The sequence below is a fragment of the Limanda limanda genome, chromosome 9 (genome assembly GCF_963576545.1).
Source record: "Limanda limanda chromosome 9, fLimLim1.1, whole genome shotgun sequence".
NCBI lineage: Eukaryota > Metazoa > Chordata > Actinopteri > Pleuronectiformes > Pleuronectidae > Limanda > Limanda limanda.
In genome coordinates, this window is record NC_083644.1 from 15,144,054 (window position 1) to 15,162,719 (window position 18,666).

At 40.1% G+C, this 18,666-nt stretch overlaps 2 protein-coding genes and 1 long non-coding RNA gene across 3 annotated transcripts in view; 2 read left to right on the top strand and 1 right to left on the bottom strand.

Moving 5' to 3' along the window:
- Positions 1–1,149, bottom strand: part of si:zfos-588f8.1 — a 53,952-nt gene extending 52,803 nt beyond the window's left edge. Inside the window, exon 1 of the mRNA XM_061078404.1 lies at positions 767–1,149. The gene's annotated coding sequence lies outside the window, so the exon portion shown is untranslated. The remainder of the gene's footprint in view (positions 1–766) is intronic.
- A 6,017-nt stretch (positions 1,150–7,166) lies between these two features.
- LOC133010697 (uncharacterized) lies at positions 7,167–7,846 on the top strand. The gene is made up of 3 exons (XR_009680689.1): positions 7,167–7,271; positions 7,391–7,484; positions 7,576–7,846. It is a non-coding gene; the product is annotated as an uncharacterized LOC133010697 (long non-coding RNA).
- A 7,298-nt stretch (positions 7,847–15,144) lies between these two features.
- On the top strand, positions 15,145–17,719 carry s1pr4 (sphingosine-1-phosphate receptor 4). Its single transcript, XM_061078428.1, has 2 exons — positions 15,145–15,169; positions 15,930–17,719. Exon 2 carries the CDS (start codon positions 16,078–16,080, stop codon positions 17,311–17,313), a length of 1,236 nt encoding a protein of 411 aa, XP_060934411.1. The 5' UTR covers positions 15,145–15,169; positions 15,930–16,077; the 3' UTR covers positions 17,314–17,719.
- Positions 17,720–18,666: the final 947 nt, after the last annotated feature.

The window sequence follows — 18,666 nt, forward strand, 5'->3', positions numbered from 1 at the left end:
AGAATGGGAGTAAAACCCTAAGAGAGGAGTTCACACAAGGCTGAGGATGTATATAAATGTATTTCGTATGTGTTATGCACAGTGAGGAGGTATAACACATAATTGATCTATGTCAGACTTATAAAACCACTCTGCTGTTTGTCAAGTGTTTGTGATTCTCTGCTCGTAAGGAAAGAGTTTACACCACAAGCTTCACTCAGGAGCCAAAACATCTGTCTTCAAACTTATCGCGATATTTATAGTTAGAGACTGACATTCTCTTTCATCATTTATGTCTGGTTCTGTGGAGACTGGAGCAGCCAGCGTTATGCAGCCAGGGCCTGGGGAACAAGTCACCTGCAACAAGTCACTCAACATTCTCAGACCAGTCACACACTGGGATGAAACCAGTGCTGTGTGTGTTTCTGACCAGACAGACCAGCTGATGTTGTCTGTGTCTATCACAACCACTGGCACACAGGAGGAAGGAGGGTTCGATCCAGTGGCTCCATTTTGTCTTTTGTCAAAGAATGGGAGTAAAGCCCTAAGAGAGGAGTTCACACAAGGCTGAGGGAGACACTCAGTGACTGGCTCCTTCATGAGAACTTCCTGCTGCAGCTCTGTCAACACACCGCCTTGGAAGCCGCAGAGAGCGAAACACGTATTATATCATCAATAATGAACAAGGTGACTTTTACACACGTTCACCTCGCTGCTGCTGTGAACTTCTCTACTTCACAGGAACGAGCCGGTTACATGTGGTGAATCAACCCCGTGTTGGACGTACCTTCCCCGGCTGGTTGTCTCATTGTCTCGGTGTAATCCTCCACTGCATCCCGCTGCGGTTCAACCGAGCCCCGGACTAATTAATGGAAGATATATAAAGTGGCGGGTTTTCTCTCTTGCTGTGTTTCTTCTTCTTCTTCTCCTTCTTCTTCTTCTTCTTCTTCTCGGGGTGGAACAGGGACGGTCTCAGGCTAACGACGCCGGAGTCCCACACAGACAAAAGCTCAGGGTTTGACGGTTTGAAACAAATAAAAAAATAAAAACCAACAACCGAGGGGGAAAAACCGTGTCCACTGGTTTCACATGGAAACCCCCACCCCCTCCTCCGCGGGTGAGGTGGTAAAAGGAGAACCGGTCCGTGGCGCTGACAGACGGGCTGTGTTGTTCCGCCGAGGCTAACTAGCTGCTAGCCTCTGTCCTTACTTCCTTTCTCTTTGCAGAAATAACAGCAGCGGTGCGAGCGGCGGAGGAAGAAAAAAAAAGTTGAGCACAAGCCAGATTCTATACAATGAAGGAACCCTGTTGATTTGGAGGGGCTGCGTTAGAGAGCAGCGCCCCCTGCAGGAAGCTCTGCGGCGGCACTGCAAGGGGTTGGCGCCCCGCCCTCTGGCTTTTAAAGGGATAGTTCACCCCGAAAGATGACGATTCACTCATGGTCTACTCACCACTCTGCCGATGGTGGATTGGTATTGGAATATTGCTTTTCATGCTCATGGTAAATTATGTTATTTTGGATATAAGAAGTGGTTATTATCTATTTTCTTCCATCATCATAAATTTACCACAATACAAAGGTTGACTTGACCGACATTGTGTGTACATTTGAGGCATAACATTCATGTACGACCCACCATGAAACCGAAGGAAATAGTTTTAAACCCAACTTCTCTTTTTTAGTCCTTAGATATAAAAAGAAAAGGAATTCATGCATCAATAGATTATATTGTCAAGATGCTAAATGTTGTTTTATAAGTCTTAAAGGGATAGTTCACCCCGAAAGATGACGATTCACTCATGGTCTACTCATCACTCTGCCGATGGAGGATTGGTATTGGAATATTGCTTTTCATGCTCATGGTAAATTATGTTATTTTGGATATAAGAAAAATGACAAGTGGTTATTATCTATTTTCTTCCATCATCATAAATTTACCACAATACAAAGGTTCACTTGACCGACATTGTGTGTACATTTGAGGCATAACATTCATGTAAGACCCACCATGAAACCGAAGGAAATAGTTTTAAACACAACTTCTCTTTTTTAAGTCCTTAGATATAAAAAGAAAAGGAATTCATGCATCAATAGATTATATTGTCAAGATGCTAAATGTTGTTTTATAAGTCTTAAAGGGATAGTTCACCCCGAAAGATGACGATTCACTCATGGTCTACTCACCGCTCTGCCGATGGAGGATTGGTATTGGAATATTGCTTTTCATGCTCATTGTCAATTATGTTATTTTGGTAATAAGAAAAATGACAAGTGGTTATTATCTATTTTCCTCCATCATGTGTCCGTCACAAATATGTTTCTGTGACTCTTTCTCAGCAGGTTTACATTCTGCGTGACTCAGCAGCAAAACATTGCATGTAAATTTACAACAATACAAAGGTTGACTTGACCGACATTGTGTGTACATTTGAGGCATAACATTCATGTACGACCAAGCATGAAACCAAAGGAACCAGCTTCAAACACAACTTCTCTTTTTTAGTCCTTAGATATAAAAAGAAAAGGAATTCATGCATCAATAGATTTCATTGTCAAGATGCTAAATGTTGTTTTACAAGTCTTAAAGGGATAGTTCACCCCGAAAGATGACGATTCACTCATGGTCTACTCATCACTCTGCCGATGGAGGATTGGTATTGGAATATTGCTTTTCATGCTCATGGTAAATTATGTTATTTTGGATATAAGAAAAATGACAAGTGGTTATTATCTATTTTCTTCCATCATCATAAATTTACCACAATACAAAGGTTCACTTGACCGACATTGTGTGTACATTTGAGGCATAACATTCATGTAAGACCCACCATGAAACCGAAGGAAATAGTTTTAAACACAACTTCTCTTTTTTAAGTCCTTAGATATAAAAAGAAAAGGAATTCATGCATCAATAGATTATATTGTCAAGATGCTAAATGTTGTTTTATAAGTCTTAAAGGGATAGTTCACCCCGAAAGATGACGATTCACTCATGGTCTACTCACCGCTCTGCCGATGGAGGATTGGTATTGGAATATTGCTTTTCATGCTCATTGTCAATTATGTTATTTTGGTAATAAGAAAAATGACAAGTGGTTATTATCTATTTTCCTCCATCATGTGTCCGTCACAAATATGTTTCTGTGACTCTTTCTCAGCAGGTTTACATTCTGCGTGACTCAGCAGCAAAACATTGCATGTAAATTTACAACAATACAAAGGTTGACTTGACCGACATTGTGTGTACATTTGAGGCATAACATTCATGTACGACCAAGCATGAAACCAAAGGAACCAGCTTCAAACACAACTTCTCTTTTTTAGTCCTTAGATATAAAAAGAAAAGGAATTCATGCATCAATAGATTTCATTGTCAAGATGCTAAATGTTGTTTTACAAGTCTTAAAGGGATAGTTCACCCCGAAAGATGACGATTCACTCATGGTCTACTCACCGCTCTGCCGATGGAGGATTGGTATTGGAATATTGCCTTTCATGCTCATGGTAAATGCTGTTATTTTGGATATAAGAAAAATGACAAGTGGTTATTATATATTTTCTTCCATCATCATAAATTTACCACAATACAAAGGTTGACTTGACCTACATTGTGTGTAGATTTGAGGCATAACATTCATGTACGACCCACCATGCAACCGAAGGAAATAGTTTTAAACACAACTTCTCTTTTTTATTCCTTAGATATAAAAATAAAAGGAATTCATGCACCAATAGATTATATTGTCAAGATGCTAAATGTTGTTTTATAAGTCTTAAAGGGATAGTTCACCCCGAAAGATGACGATTCACTCATGATCTACTCACCACTCTGCCGATGGAGGATTGGTATTGGAATATTGCTTTTCACGCTCATGGTAAATTACGTTATTGTGGTAATAAGAAAAATGACAAGTGGTTATTATCTTTTTTCTTCCATCATGTGTCCGTCACAAATATGTTTCTGTAGTTCTTTCTCAGTAGGTTTCCATTGTGTGTGACTCAGCAGCAAAACTTTGCATGTTAATTTACCACAATACAAAGGTTGACTTGACCTACATTGTGTGTACATTTAATGAGGCATAACATTCATGTACAACCCACCATGAAACCAAAGGAACCAGCTTCAAACACAACTTCTCTTTTTTAGTCCTTAGATATAAAAATAAAAGGAATTCATGCATCAATAGATTGTATTGTCAAGATGCTAAATGTTGTTTTATAAGTCTTAAAGGGATAGTTCACCCAAAAATTAAAATTAACTCACTATCTATTCACCATAATGCCGACAGATGGGTGAGTAGCCTAATGTCCACTAAAAAGAGTTGCAGCCAAATCCAATATAGTTGATGTAAATGGGGACAGATTCTTCAAATGTAAAAAAACAACAGTAGTATTTCAATTAAAAATGTCCACAGATTCACCACCTCATGTGGTTACCCTATCTTATTTATCTTCACTGATAACTGCTAAACCAGATTTTTCAAGTAGGTTTTGCAAAAGTATTCAGTTTCCTTGTGTATATTCACATTGTATAGCTGTCTACATTCTGTACTCCACTATATGTAGAGCCTGTATATGATACTATTGAAGCTGACATATATTGTAGCAAAATTCATATGTTAGTAAAAAAAATACAGTATTTAAGTACACCTTTGAGTTTCTTGTACTTTACATGAGTGATTCTATTTTAAGGTTAAGGTTTAGGTTATTTTATTTGTACCCGTAGGTAGATTAGTTTTGCAGCAATAAAAAGAGAAGGCTCCCATCCAAAACAGTACGAAATTATAAACACACAGACAGAGGACAAGACCACAAAAACCATGACGAAAAGTGCTAATATTTAATACTTCTACTAGATTTCAGAGGAACATACTGTTCTTTCTACCCCACTACACTTCTTTGACTGCTTTAGTTACCGGTTACTTTCGAGAAGATTACAGCCGTGGCCAAAAGTTTTGAGAATGACATAAGTATTGGTTTTCACAAAGTGTGTTGCTTCAGTGTTTTCAGATATTTTTATCAGATGTTACTATGGTATACTGAAGTATAATTACAAGTGTCAAAGGATTTCATTGACAATTACATTAAGTTTATGCAAAGAGTCAATATTTGCAGTGTTGACCCTTCTTTTTCATTTTCAGTTTGTCCATCCGCCTCTTGAAGATTGACCACAAATTCTCAATGGGATTAAGGTCTGGGGAGTTTCTTAGCCATGGACCCAAAATTTTGATGTTTTTTTCCCCGAGCCACTTAGTTATCACTTTCGCTTGATGGCAAGGTGCTCCATCATGCTGGAAAAGGCATTGTTCCTCACCAAACTGTTCTTGGATGGTTGGGAGAAGTGGCTCTCGGAGGATGTTTTGGTACCATTCTTTATTCATGGATTTGTTCTTTGGCAAAATTGTTAGTGAGCCCACTCCCTTGGCTGAGAAGCAACCCCACACATTAATGTTCTCAGGTTGCTTTACTGTTGGCACGGCACAGAACTGATAGTAGCGCTCACCTTTTCTTCTCCAGACAAGCTTTTTTTCAGATGCCCTAAACAATTCACTGCATGAAAAGAAGCGTTTGTGTCAATCTGTGTCGCAGAGAAGTGTTGGCACATCCTTCGGTTAACGACTTTCACACGTATCTGCAGGCAGCAAAGGAACGCTCAGGGTTCCTGCAGTTGTCAAGCCTGTGAGCTGTTGAGATTTGACCCCCCCTGCTCCAACTCCTAGAGGACGCTTTCACATGCAAATGACAATGCTCTGAGCTTCACAAATGCAAATCAGTTTCCCTGAGAGCAGATAACACCAATGTGTAAGAGGCACCAACAAACTATCTGGCTGAGTAAACCAGGCTTAAAATAAATATTAAACCTGAAATTTTAAATTGTTCTTAAGTAAGTAAGTGTGCTATAATGAATTATATTGTATACCACGAACAAAGGTCAATGCAGTCAAAAGAAATGAAACAATGCACTTTATTTCAAATTTTTTTTGTCATCCAAAACAATCCTAAATCTCAACAACTGTATAGAGTGGCATGATTACAGTCACTTTTTCAATTGTGCTGGTTAAATGCACAGAGGAAGTGTTAACCACACCTCTACCAGCAAATAAATGATGCTGGGTATGATCATCTGTGTCCTGTAAGCTCCAAACTTCTACTGGCTTTCCATAAAAATATCTGTCCTCCCAAAATACTGGCATCAAATTCACATGTCAATGGCAAACTAAGCTGTTCCATGAATTATAAATGGTACCTTTTCACCACTACTTTCAAAATTGCTATGAAACATTCATTGATTTAATGATTTATTTTTTCAGTGTAATATTTAATCCCCCATGGACTGCACAGTGACAAAACACAGCAGCCGGCTGTTTGGATACAACATACATCTCCACTCAGTTTGATTATTATTTTAAATATAAAGGAGACACAATATAGAGCTTAAATTCCTTCATAATTTGAACTTCAATTGTCTAATTGTTGTTATTAAACTTTCTCAGTATTCCATTAAAACAGTCAACACTTTTATCCAAAGCGACTTACAATAAGTGCATTCAACTATAAGGTTACGAACACAGAACAGCATGAGTGAATCATGTGTGTAAATTTACTAAACACCACAAAAAATAAACCTGGCCTCAGTCAAATACTTATCCCATGAAGTAACCGCTGCTCACGTCACCCGCTCGCGTCATCAGCTGATGGACTCGTCCAATCAGAGCCTCGTAAGCAGAGCCTCGTAAACGCCGTGCAGCAGCGTCGAGTGTCCCGCAGACAGGAAGCGGGTCGTGTTTAGCTTGTCCCGTACGAGTGACTCTGTTCTCGGGGTAAATAACTTGCTGAAGTCGACACGACGCTGTTCCCTGGAGGAGAAGATGAGTGCGTGGGAAGCAGAGCCGCGGGCCCGGTGTGGACGAGTCGAGGCGGAGAAGACGGATGCACAGTCCCTGAGTTACGGTGAGCTAGAGACGCCATGCTAACCACTAAGCTAACCCTACATCTGAAAGCATGTCCGCCACTCTTTGGGATAGCGAGAAAGTTGCTAAAATACGAATACAGCATCGAGTGCTGGAGCAGATCTAGTGCATGTGTAAATATGTATGAATTACTTAGATGTAACAGTTTGTTCTCGTTAAGTTTTTTCATCAACGTGACTTTTTTCTGTATGTTTTCACAGCCTCAGCGCCCCCCCCCCCCCCCCCCCACACACACACACACACACACACACAAACAAAGAGGCGTTAGGCTGAGACGCTGAAAGTCCGGATTTAAAGTGCAGAAAATTAAGCCATTGAATGTAAGTAACTGTTTATGAATTGTTTTGGTGTTTTTTTGCTGTGGATCTTCCAACGGTGATGCAGCGCGGCTATTTCCGTTTATTAATAATAAAGTCATGTTACATGTGTTGTTTTCCAGCTGCCTGTCCATGACGTACAAAGACACACTATGAGCCAGAATGATCCGACCAGACCTTACATCAGCATTGAGGAGTTGTCGGAGAAGAAAGAGGGTAAGGTTATATTCATTAAATAATTTTCCAGTTACATGTAAAGGTGTATGTTGTCATTGAACTGTGCTAATTTTACTGAATGTGTTTACAGCTGATTGAAGCGGGACAGATGACATGGATCCATCCTTCCACAGCCAGGAGTGCACCGACCTGTGTCCCACACTTCATATAAGACTGGAAGCTACACTGATCTCACAGCTACACACCACAGACGTCTACACACTGGAGAAGATTCAGACAGAGTCCCACAAAGAAGTCATGACCCAGAGGCTGCAGAGAAACATTTCAAGCCTCACCTGAGATTTTGTACAATATTTTTGCTGTATGTAAATAAAGCTTTGACTCCACATATACCTTGTTCACATTTGTTCCCTGTACAATATGTTCACCTATAGCATCAAGCATCACATGAATGTTTAGTTTTAATTAACTGCAGTGCTTTTGGTAAAGGCTTACTTATAAATAATAATAAATATATACATATAATATATAATAATATATATAATAATATATAATATATACATTTTTATTATAAATATTGTGTGGGAGGGGCTTACCCCACGTGCGGAATGCTGTGACCCCACGTGTGCACTGCAATGACCCATAAGGTGACCAATAGCAACACTTCTACCAGCCAATCACGAGTGACATTAGTTTCAAGGGTCTGTGGTTTCCTCCAATGGTGAGTAGAGAGAGGTTCTAGCCAGCGGCTGGACTCCGATTCATATGCTAATTAGATCACACGTCGCGATCGGTCCGCGCGGCGGCGCGAGCCCCCCCGCGGCGCTCTCCTTTGTTCTCCAAATCCCCCTTAAGGTCCGCAAACGCCGATAGACCCACCTTGTCTTCAGTGGCGAACGCCGAGGTAACATCATGGAAACAGTTGGTTACAGCAGGGGATTAGGCCTGTCCGTAGAGGTTCACTGTGACAATAATACTGCTTTTCGTCTAGTGATTGGTAAGGGGATTCATCAGAAAAAATGACTTTACCCCAGTCCTCAGCAGTCCAATCCCTGTACCTTTGACAGAATATCAGTCTGTCCCTGATGTTTTTCCTGGAGATAAATGGATTATTTGCTGCCCTTCTTGACACCAGGCCATCATCCAAACGTTTTCGCCTCACTGTGCATGCAGATGCACTCACACCTGCCTCCTGCCATTCCTGACCAACCGCTGCACTAGTGGTGCCCCATTCCTGCAGTTGAATCAACTTTAGGAGATGGTCCTGGCGCTTGCTGGACTTCCTTGGGCGCCCTGAAGCCTTTTTAACAATAATTTAACCTCTCTCCTTGAAGTTCTTGATGATCCGATAAATGGTAAATTCAGGTGCAATCTTACTGGCAGCAATATCCTGGCCTCTGAAGCCTTTTGTGTGCAAAGCAATGATGACTGCACGTGTTTCCTTGCAGGTAACCATGGTTAACAGAGGAAGAACAATGATTTCAAGCATCACCCTCCTTTTAAAGCTTCCAGTCTGCTATTCTGTCTAAATCAGCATGACAGAGTGATCTCCAGACTTGTCCTCGTCGACACTCTCCCCTGTGTTAACAAGAGAATCACTGACATGATGTCAGCTGGTCTTTTTGTGGCAGGGCTGAAATGCAGTGGAAATGGTTTTTTGGGGATTAAGTTCATTTTTGTGGCAAAGAGGGACTTTGCAATTAATTGCAATTCATCTGATCACTCTTCATAACATTCTTAAGTATATGCAAATTGCCATTATAAAAACTGAGGCAGCAGACTTTGTGAAAATGTATATTTGTGTCATTCTCAAAATTTTTGGCCACGGCTGTATATTTAATCGATAATAAAACATTTTTAAGTACATCAAAAAGATTTGCAGAGGTAGAAACTGAATGAGCAGTGAGAAAATCAATAACTGTCTAATTAAACAGAAAAAGTTGACAATGCTACAGCCTGTTGTTCATATTCAGCAACTGCAATTATTTTTCCATAAACATAACAGCAATAATAATACAGTCTGAAGAAAGGACAATTCAGATTTTTTAAACAAGATTCAAGATTCACGATTAAGATTAAGATTCAATACTTTATTGTTGTGTGCACAACATTATGGGGTGCCGTTTGTCAAGCAGCTCACGCTGAAAATAACAGCAACATTTTGTCACATTTAGCTTCAAACCATGTTTAAAAAACTGGTGTGAATTTTTGAGAGTCACTTTTTTGCACATTTACAACATAATTTGTCAACTTGGAGATATTTTAAATATTTAAATCCCAATGTTAAATGTTACACTTAAATGTTAAATGTTAAATCTAAATGCTAAATCTAAATGTTAAATTTAAATCTAAATGTTAAATCTTAATCTAAATGTTAAATTTAAATCTAAATCTAAATGTTAAATCTAATTGTTAAATTTAAATCTAAATGTTAAATCTGAATCTAAATATAAATGTTAAATCTAAATGTTAAATCTAAATCTAAATGTTAAATCTAAATGTTTAATCTAAATGTTAAATTTAAATCTAAATGTTAAATTTAAATCTAAATGTTAAATATAAATATAAATGTTAAATCTAAATGTTTCGGGTGAAACTAAATATTTAGCTAATATGCGAATTCAAATGCCGGTTACAGGAAGTAGTAACAAAATAAAAGCTTGAGGAAGTCTGAGTGTGTTTATTACGGAGCCCCCCAGGGGACACGAGGGAAAATGAGGACAGCAAAATTACTTTTGCGAGATCCCGAGAAAGTTTAGGACAATGTACATCCGGGTATCTCATAATAATGACATATTAAGTCATTATTATTAGATACGGGTTGTGGGCGGGGCGCCACAGAGCAGGGCTGAGCGGCTGCGGGGACAGTCGCCTTACTCGCGGAAGTGGGCGACTGTGCATCGATACAGAGACATAACAGGATCGATCCATGTTTTCTGCTCCGTTCATTGTCTTAGCGATGTGCTGCCGCTGAATCATTATAACCAGCTCTGCTCCAGCATCAGAACAGACGCTCATTAAAAGTCCGGTCGCCCTGTGTGTGTGTGTGTCTGCTTCCGCCTCACTTCCCTCTGTCCCGCGCTCGCTTTACACTTTAACAATAAACACCAGCGCTGATCACAAGTTATTAGGACACGTACAGGAAAGATGTTTACTTTGAGTTTGTTTGAGCTCATGAAACACATGTTTAAACACCGTGTGCACGCAGTCCCCCGCTCCACACAACACAAGCAGAACGTGACGCGCACAGTCAGGACTGTCAGCGTTAAAGTGACGGAGCGATCCGAAGTCACGATCGTTCATCATCGGATAATAACTAAAAAATACATGTGATTATCAGTTTTAGTGAAGAGGAACAGAGACAAGCATACACCCCCCAACACGCACACAGCCCACACACACACACACACACACACACAGTCTCCCATGACAGACCCTGCAGTCGGTATCTCATTATTATGAGATAGTTGAGATCATAACATCAGTCCTGTAGGTGTCCTAATAACTTGTGATCAGCGCTGGTGTTTATTGTTAAAGTGTAAAGCGAGCGGGGGACAGAGGGAAGTGAGGCGGAAGCAGACACAGACACACACAGGACTTCGCTAAGACAATGAACGGAGCAGAAAACATGTATCGATCCTGTTATGTCTCTGTATCGATGCACAGTCGCCCACTTCCGCGAGTAGGGTGACTGTCCCCGCAGCCGCTCAGCCCTGCTCTGTGGCGCCCCGCCCACAACCCGTATCTCATAATAATGACTTAATATGTCATTATTATGAGATACCCGGATGTACATTGTCCTAAACTTTCTCGGGATCTCGCAAAAGTCATTTTGCTGTCCTCATTTTCCCCCGTGTCCCCTGGGGGGCTCCGTAATAAACACACTCTGACTTCCTCCTTAGATTTAAATTTAACATTTAGATTAAACATTTATATTTAAATTTAGATTTAACATTTATATTTAACATTTATATTTAGATTCAGATTTAACATTTAGATTTAAATTTAACAATTAGATTTAAATTTAACATTTAGATTCAACATTTAGATTTAACATTTAGATTTAAATTTAACATTTAGATTTAAATTTAACATTTAGATTTAGATTTAGATTTAGCATTTAGATTTAACATTTAACATTTAACATTTAACATTTAAGTGTAACATTTAACATTTGGATTTAAATATTTAAAATATCTCCAAGTTGACAAATATTGTAGTAAATGTGCAAAAAAGTGACTCTCAAAAATTCACACCAGTTTTTTAAACATGGTTTGAAGCTAAATGTGACAAAATGTTGCTGTTATTTTCAACGTGAGCTGCTTGACAAACGGCACCCCATACAACATTTACATTTAGCAGTCGTTAACTATGTAAGGCTTGAGTCACAGACTCCCTTCTAGCAATGCTCAAAATATACCACAAGCAAAAACATACAAATAAAATACACAGCATAAAATCTCAAATAAAACAAAAGTATTAAAGTAAAGTATTCTTATTATTATGACTATGATTATTATTATTATAGTACATTTTCTAATGGTAAAAAGTAACTGTAATGCTGCCATTGAAATACCAAACCAGGCCAGGGGGTGTCACTGTAATAAAAGACGTTTATGCTGTGACCAACAGTCATAGTATTACTTCCTTTTCTTTTTCTTCCTTTTGACTGAATTATGTCTAAATCTCACAGTTCTAATGTGTGTCCTTCCTTGTTCATGTCAAACACCCACATCAGGATTGGAGCTGTTTACCTTAGTGTTTAAAAAGTTCCACTTATCAACATTTTTCCATATAAAAAACGAACCAAGTGGTTGTCTCCAAAGTCAAACGGCTGATGATGCAGTGGATGTGTAATCGATCTGTTCGAATAACATGTGATCTATAATTTTTTCAAATTTCTGACTCTAAAATAATGAACATCCACAGATGATGAAATCACAACTAGCTGGCTGGAGATTTTATGAGTGGAGTTTGGATGAAAATATTAAAAAAAATAGTGGAGAGAGAAATTTTGTTGATATTTACTTTAGAAACCATAATATTACTGGACTGACTGGAAGGCACAAGCACAATCTTGTTTAAAGCCATTACAGTAGAAAACCTGCAGGGCCTCGTCATGTGAAAAACACCCACTCTTTTGGTTCAGTACACGCACACTGTGGTCATGGATCTGTTTGAAGTCGTATTTTCAAGGAAAGGGCGTTTTCAACAGTCGAGGGTGTTGTTGACACCTCGTGTGGCAGGAGTTTGTTGTGACAGTTTCAGGGCCTGAGCTACAAACTGTTCATGTTCATTTGTAGCTGTCTCCCTTCTGCAACCAGACTCCACACAATCAGATCTGTGAAGCTCCAGTCTTTTTGTCCCATGGTTTAGCTTCAGCGCTGTCGAGAATTTGCATACATGCCATGATCAAAGGAACTATAACTCTGGCCCACATCATCAGATCTTTGTAGAACTTCACGTTTGAGGAGAGTCCAGGCCTGAAGACATCTACAGGCCAAAGTGTTTTCTTGGTCCTAACGCCACATACTAGGAAAAAAATGTTCCCTCCTATTTGGAACATTACCTGACCTAAAGATGTCTTCAAGCCTTGACTTGGAACAGAAAATGTCTAATTCTTAATTTGACATGTCAGAGGTCCAACAAAGTTTTTGCTCAAATCAGATCACAATATTCCTGAAACTTTGATGATGCTCCAGAGGGAAGCTTTTGTTATTTTACGAAGCCATGATGAAACACAATTTGCTATTTTTGAGAGGCCTGGTATGCATTAAAATGTGTCACAGACTAAAGTGTGCAACATGATGGGGTTGTATGGCCTTGGAGTGACAAGATGCCTTGCTTACGCCCTGTACAAGTTTTTTTTTTACACAAAGAACATTTGTACGAAGTGGTGCGTGTCAACTAGATTTATGAAACTTTCAATATATCAGGTCAAGACTCGCAAAACAGCCTTAAGACTCATAATATCAATATTGAGGCATGTATTTCTTCTCTTTTATGTCTGAAGACTAAAAAGGAGAAGTGGTGTTTAAAAGTAGTTTCTCTGGTTTCATGGTGGGCGTACGTGAATGTTATGCATCATTAAAAATACACACAAATTGGGTCAAGTGCCTAGAAGTTATTTAACCTTTGTAATGTAGTAAATAAATAGATGTACATGCAAAGTGTTGCTCCTGAATCAGGCCGAATGGAAAACTGCTGAGAAAAACCACAGAAACATATTTCTGACGGACATATGATGGAAGAAGACAGATAATAACAACTTGTCATTTTTCTTATTTCCAAAATAACAGCATTTACTATCAGCATGAAAAGCTATATTTTCTATTAAAAACATTCGGTGCATCGGCATGATCACAGTTATATTTTCTCAAAGGTTTCATTTGACCTTTTTTCAAACCACACGAGCCTGCTTTTGAAGTATTTGATAAATGATAATTATAGTACAGCGATACAATTAGATCCAACTTGGCTGAAAGCTTTAAATATATAATCATAGCTCTTAGAAAACTCCACTCTAAGGGCCAATGTGTTCAGCCACGAGCTCTGGTTTTGCTCATATTTGAAAAGTGGTTTCTTGATTTCGGGGTCTGGCCTCACTTTCTGGTTCTGGCAAGATGATCTATCTGCTGCTTCTCAGATCTGTTGTGTGTTTATTGGATGATGTGAAAGTGGTCGTGGCATCAGTGACACTGCCTGTCTTGTGGCGTGTGGTGAGGGTCTGCTGGCACATGGTGGGAGATATTGGGAAGTGAGGTGTGCCATGCATGGTGACAACAAGAGCACGGACTGACTATGCCTATTTACCAAAAGCCACAACCACAGCTGTGCGATTAGACAAGTGAAACCCTCTATCTGCAGGGAGGGGCCCCACTAAGGTTCCTGTTTTTCTCGCGTATTTACTGAGAAAGATTGAGAAAAAATGTATTTTGATTTCAAGCTTTTGTAATCCGGCCCCGGTGAGGGACCACGCTCTTGTAAGTGCAAGTGAGACCCTTGCCACATATCCTTAAAAAACAATTGAGTCATGTTATTTTTTACAAGACATTTACACATGGCCTAGTGTGGCACGTCTTTCATCAGAGCGTTTCCCGTATGAGTTATCATGGGGCAGCTTGAGAAACAACATTTAATGTGCATTTGTAGTCACATCTGCAGGATGCCCTTGGGAAACATGATGCACAAGAATAAATATAAAAAACGGTGGCTTTAAGTACAATGAGAAAATATCTTCTGATATAACTTAATAATATTAATAATAATAATAATAATGAACTGCAAAAAATTCAGTTACATAGAAAAAAGCAAATGATAAGAAACATTTAAAACTGTTTGAAGATCACAGAGCAACAGTAAAGAATCACTAAACAACAATTTCTCTGTGATATTTTCAGGTCTCAATCTTATTATGTAAGATAATATATGTTAGCAATACACTAATAAAACTTAATGTAATTAAATTTGACCTCTGATTTTGAGAATCAAAAATGATACGGTAAGTGTGAAACTGTCACAGTTGCTTTTTTCTCTTCTCGAGGCGATGGAACATAGCGATGGCAATCTCTTCATGTGCGTGTGTGTGTGTCTGTTTGTGTGTGTGATGTGTAACGTGTTTTGGGTGTGGTGATACACTACCTTACTTACTTCCCCATCAAAATGTGCTGCAAAAAGCTGCAGTCAGCTACAAGTGCACTGAGCATCACCAGCAGCAGCCACTGGTAAGTTCTCTCCACCACACAAAGCTCACTTCAATCTCCGGCTCTGATAATCACCTGGAATATTATCGACACGTGCATAAGAAAATAACATTTAGAACAAGTGTCAAAAGTTAACAGGGAAAAAGATATTTCAAATTTTAAACAGATTTGAGGATTTCCACTTTATTCTTGTGATATGGCTAGATGCAGGGAAATGTTTAAAAATGTTCAGCTTGTGATTAATTTAGAACTCAATAAACCTTGTAAGAACGCTTTTTATTTCTCAACTCATCTTTGTTTTAGTCACTAAGACTGATTACACAGAAAAAAAGTTGAAGGGGAAAAATAAGAAACTTATCATGTGTTTTGACATTTTGCTATTATTTATCATAGTGCAGTAATTCAGTCAACATTGCTGCCTGGCAAATTTAAGGAACCCCTTTCTTGCATTCTTGTCATATGTTGATTTCCTTCATCGTGTGATTTAAAGGCCCCCGGCTGCAGCAGTTCACTCACCCGGTGTCGGTTAACCACAACTAGGTGGAGTGCTGTAGCACATGGGGGCGGCATTTAAAAGATGCCTTTTAAATTGCACCGTTATGAGTATACACACAGTAGTAGTAGTAGTAGTAGTAGTAAATGATTTTGTGGTAAATGGTTTTGTATTTATATAGCGCTTTTCTCGTATATAGCGCTTTAGTAGTACTTCATTGTATTGATTTGATTTTCATATAGGTACCATTCTGGTTTGTTTCTTATCCTTATTTCCTTTGTCTCCTAGGGTTTGTTGAGCACAGGGAGAGCTCCCGTGGGTAGAGTGTGATATAGCCTGCTGGATTGCAGGAGTTTCACACTAATTCCTCTGCAGCTCGTACCAGCTCCGTTCAGCCTGCTTCCACCTGAGGCCTTGATCCATCCCAGCCGCATCCATGAGCATCATCTCCTCCCTCACCTCCCCTTCCTCCTGCCTCCACCTGTACCGCTCGCCCAGTCACCTCTCCAACGCCACCATGTCAGACACCAGTGGCCTCAACGACGTGATCCTGCTGCATTACAACCACACCGGCCGCCTGCAGAACAGAACCATCTCAAACAGCCCGAGCCACATCAGTGTCTCCAAAGCCTTCTTCTTCTTCTTCAGCATTTTCATCATCCTGGAGAACCTCCTTGTGCTGGTGGCTGTCATCTCCCGCATCCGCCGCAGCCGGCGTTGGGTTTACGTCTGCATCGCCAACATCACACTCAGTGATCTCCTCACAGGCGCGGCCTACCTGGTCAACATCTGCCTGTCTGGCAGCCAGACCTTCCGCCTCAGCCCTGCTCTGTGGCTCTTCAGGGAAGGGCTGCTGTTCGTTGCCCTGGCAGCATCCATATTCAGTTTGCTGCTGATTGCTGTGGAGCGTTACACCGCCATGATGAAGCCGCTGCCCCAGAAGTCAGCCAGGAAGGCCTACTATAGGATCTACGGCTTGGTGGTACTCTGTTGGGTTTTGGCGTCTGTGGTTGGCTTCCTCCCCTTGCTCGGCTGGAACTGTGTGTGCAGCCTGGACGAATGCTCCACGCTCCTCCCTCTATACTCCAAGAGCTACATTCTTTTCTCTCTCCTCATCTTCTTCATCATCCTCTTGGCTATTGGTGTTCTCTATGGTGCCATCTACTGTCACGTGCACAGGAGTTCACAGGTGGGCCCCCAACGCAGTCGCAAGCGCTCCTTAGCCCTACTTAAAACAGTGATCACTATCGTTGGGGTCTTTATGCTTTGCTGGGGGCCACTCTTCCTGCTGTTACTGGTGGATTTCTTCTGCGCCTCCCGCAAATGTGCTCTGCTGCTCAGCGCTGATTATTTCATCTCCCTGGCTGTCCTGAACTCTGGCCTGAACCCCATCATCTACGCCCTGGGCAGCAGTGACATGAGAAAGGCTATCGCCGAGTTGCTGTGCTGCTGCTGCCTGAGGTGCGGCCTCTGTCACCCAGACAAGTTCATATCCAAGGAGTCGAGCAGCACCTCAGGAAGCAGGCGGGACAGTCTGAGAAACAGCTTCAACAAGGTCAGAAATCTGAGCGTGGCCTCTCCACCGCCAACGCCAACCAAGCCTCGCAGGGCGCACAAAAAAAAATACAGGTTGAGCTCCACCACCAGCTGCCTGTCAGTTTCAAGTGGTTAAACCACAAAGTGTTCCCCTCCCAAGCAACACAACCTGTGTGCACTGACACAGATCGAACCGTTTCCTCTGAGTTTTGGTTTGAATCTTCACTGCTGGGCCAAAACGTAGTTGCAGCAATGTTTTACGCACTGATAGAAAACCCAGTAAAAATATGAATTTCTCCTCAGGTTTGCAATGGTTTCATAGGTAGCATTATTTTTTGCATTTTTCTATGTATTTGCCAAATGTCCTGGATTGATCTGATATTGCACTGTACTTACTTTTACAAGAAGACATATATATTTTTAAATGTATTTTAAGGCAGATTATTTACAAGAAAAGTTATCTGTATAACAGTTAACATGGGAATGTTTGGGAAAATAGGCACATATGTTATTGCATTGTATTTTAACTTTTTGTACCGAGCCTGATGTTTGACTGTTTACAGTTATGTTATGAATATATGAATAAAGTTTATTTTGCTCCATGTACGAGTCCGTGCTGTTTTAATGAAGGGTGTAGTACCTGATACCTTCTCTAGAGGGAGACATCTCACTGACTGGCTCCTGCAGATGAATCAAATTATTCCAAATAATGTATTATTTCCCCAGCCTGCTAATATAGATTAACCACAAATACTGGATAATTACCATTTCAATATTTTTTACACATTGCAAAATATTTAAATCATGTATATCAATTTGTGCTAAAACATCCTCAGTTTAATGCTGATTCAGCAAAATATGAAATAATTCTCATTATAGTTTCGAGGAAATTTTGAGTAACACCCGACAGATTTCTTAAAACGCCTTTTACAGACTGCTCTCCCCGCTGTGATTTTCTGACAAGATGACTGATTGAAGGAGGTGAGGACTGGGACTGCAGCCCCAAGGGAGACACAGTCTGAGCTAATTGTTAAATTCATTATGACTGTCTGGCAGGCTAGAGAGATAAGGCCGAGCAGAGAGTATGCATTGTAGATTGTACAGGCTACCGTACTGTGCTGCTGCTGCTGCTGCTGCACACTGGAACAACTTGTTTTGTCTAGAGCTAAGATTGAGGGCGGTAAGAACACCAATGATCTGATACTCTGCAAAGGCGGATATGCAGAGTTTCACTACGTGTTTCATGAAACTATCACTGCAATTGATCACAGCCACGAGGTGCAGTCATACAGGCTGTGAGAATTCAATACTACTAATACTTATATGCTGTTTAAGGGTTGAGGAAATGACAGTTCACACTTTAAGAATAATGTGTTTGCTCAAGTGTCTCTATACTCTCTCGGATGCAGTGACCCAGTTCTCATATCACACATTAAAGAATTGACCTATTCCATCACAAAGCCCCTTAAATATTCAAGACTAAACTAAG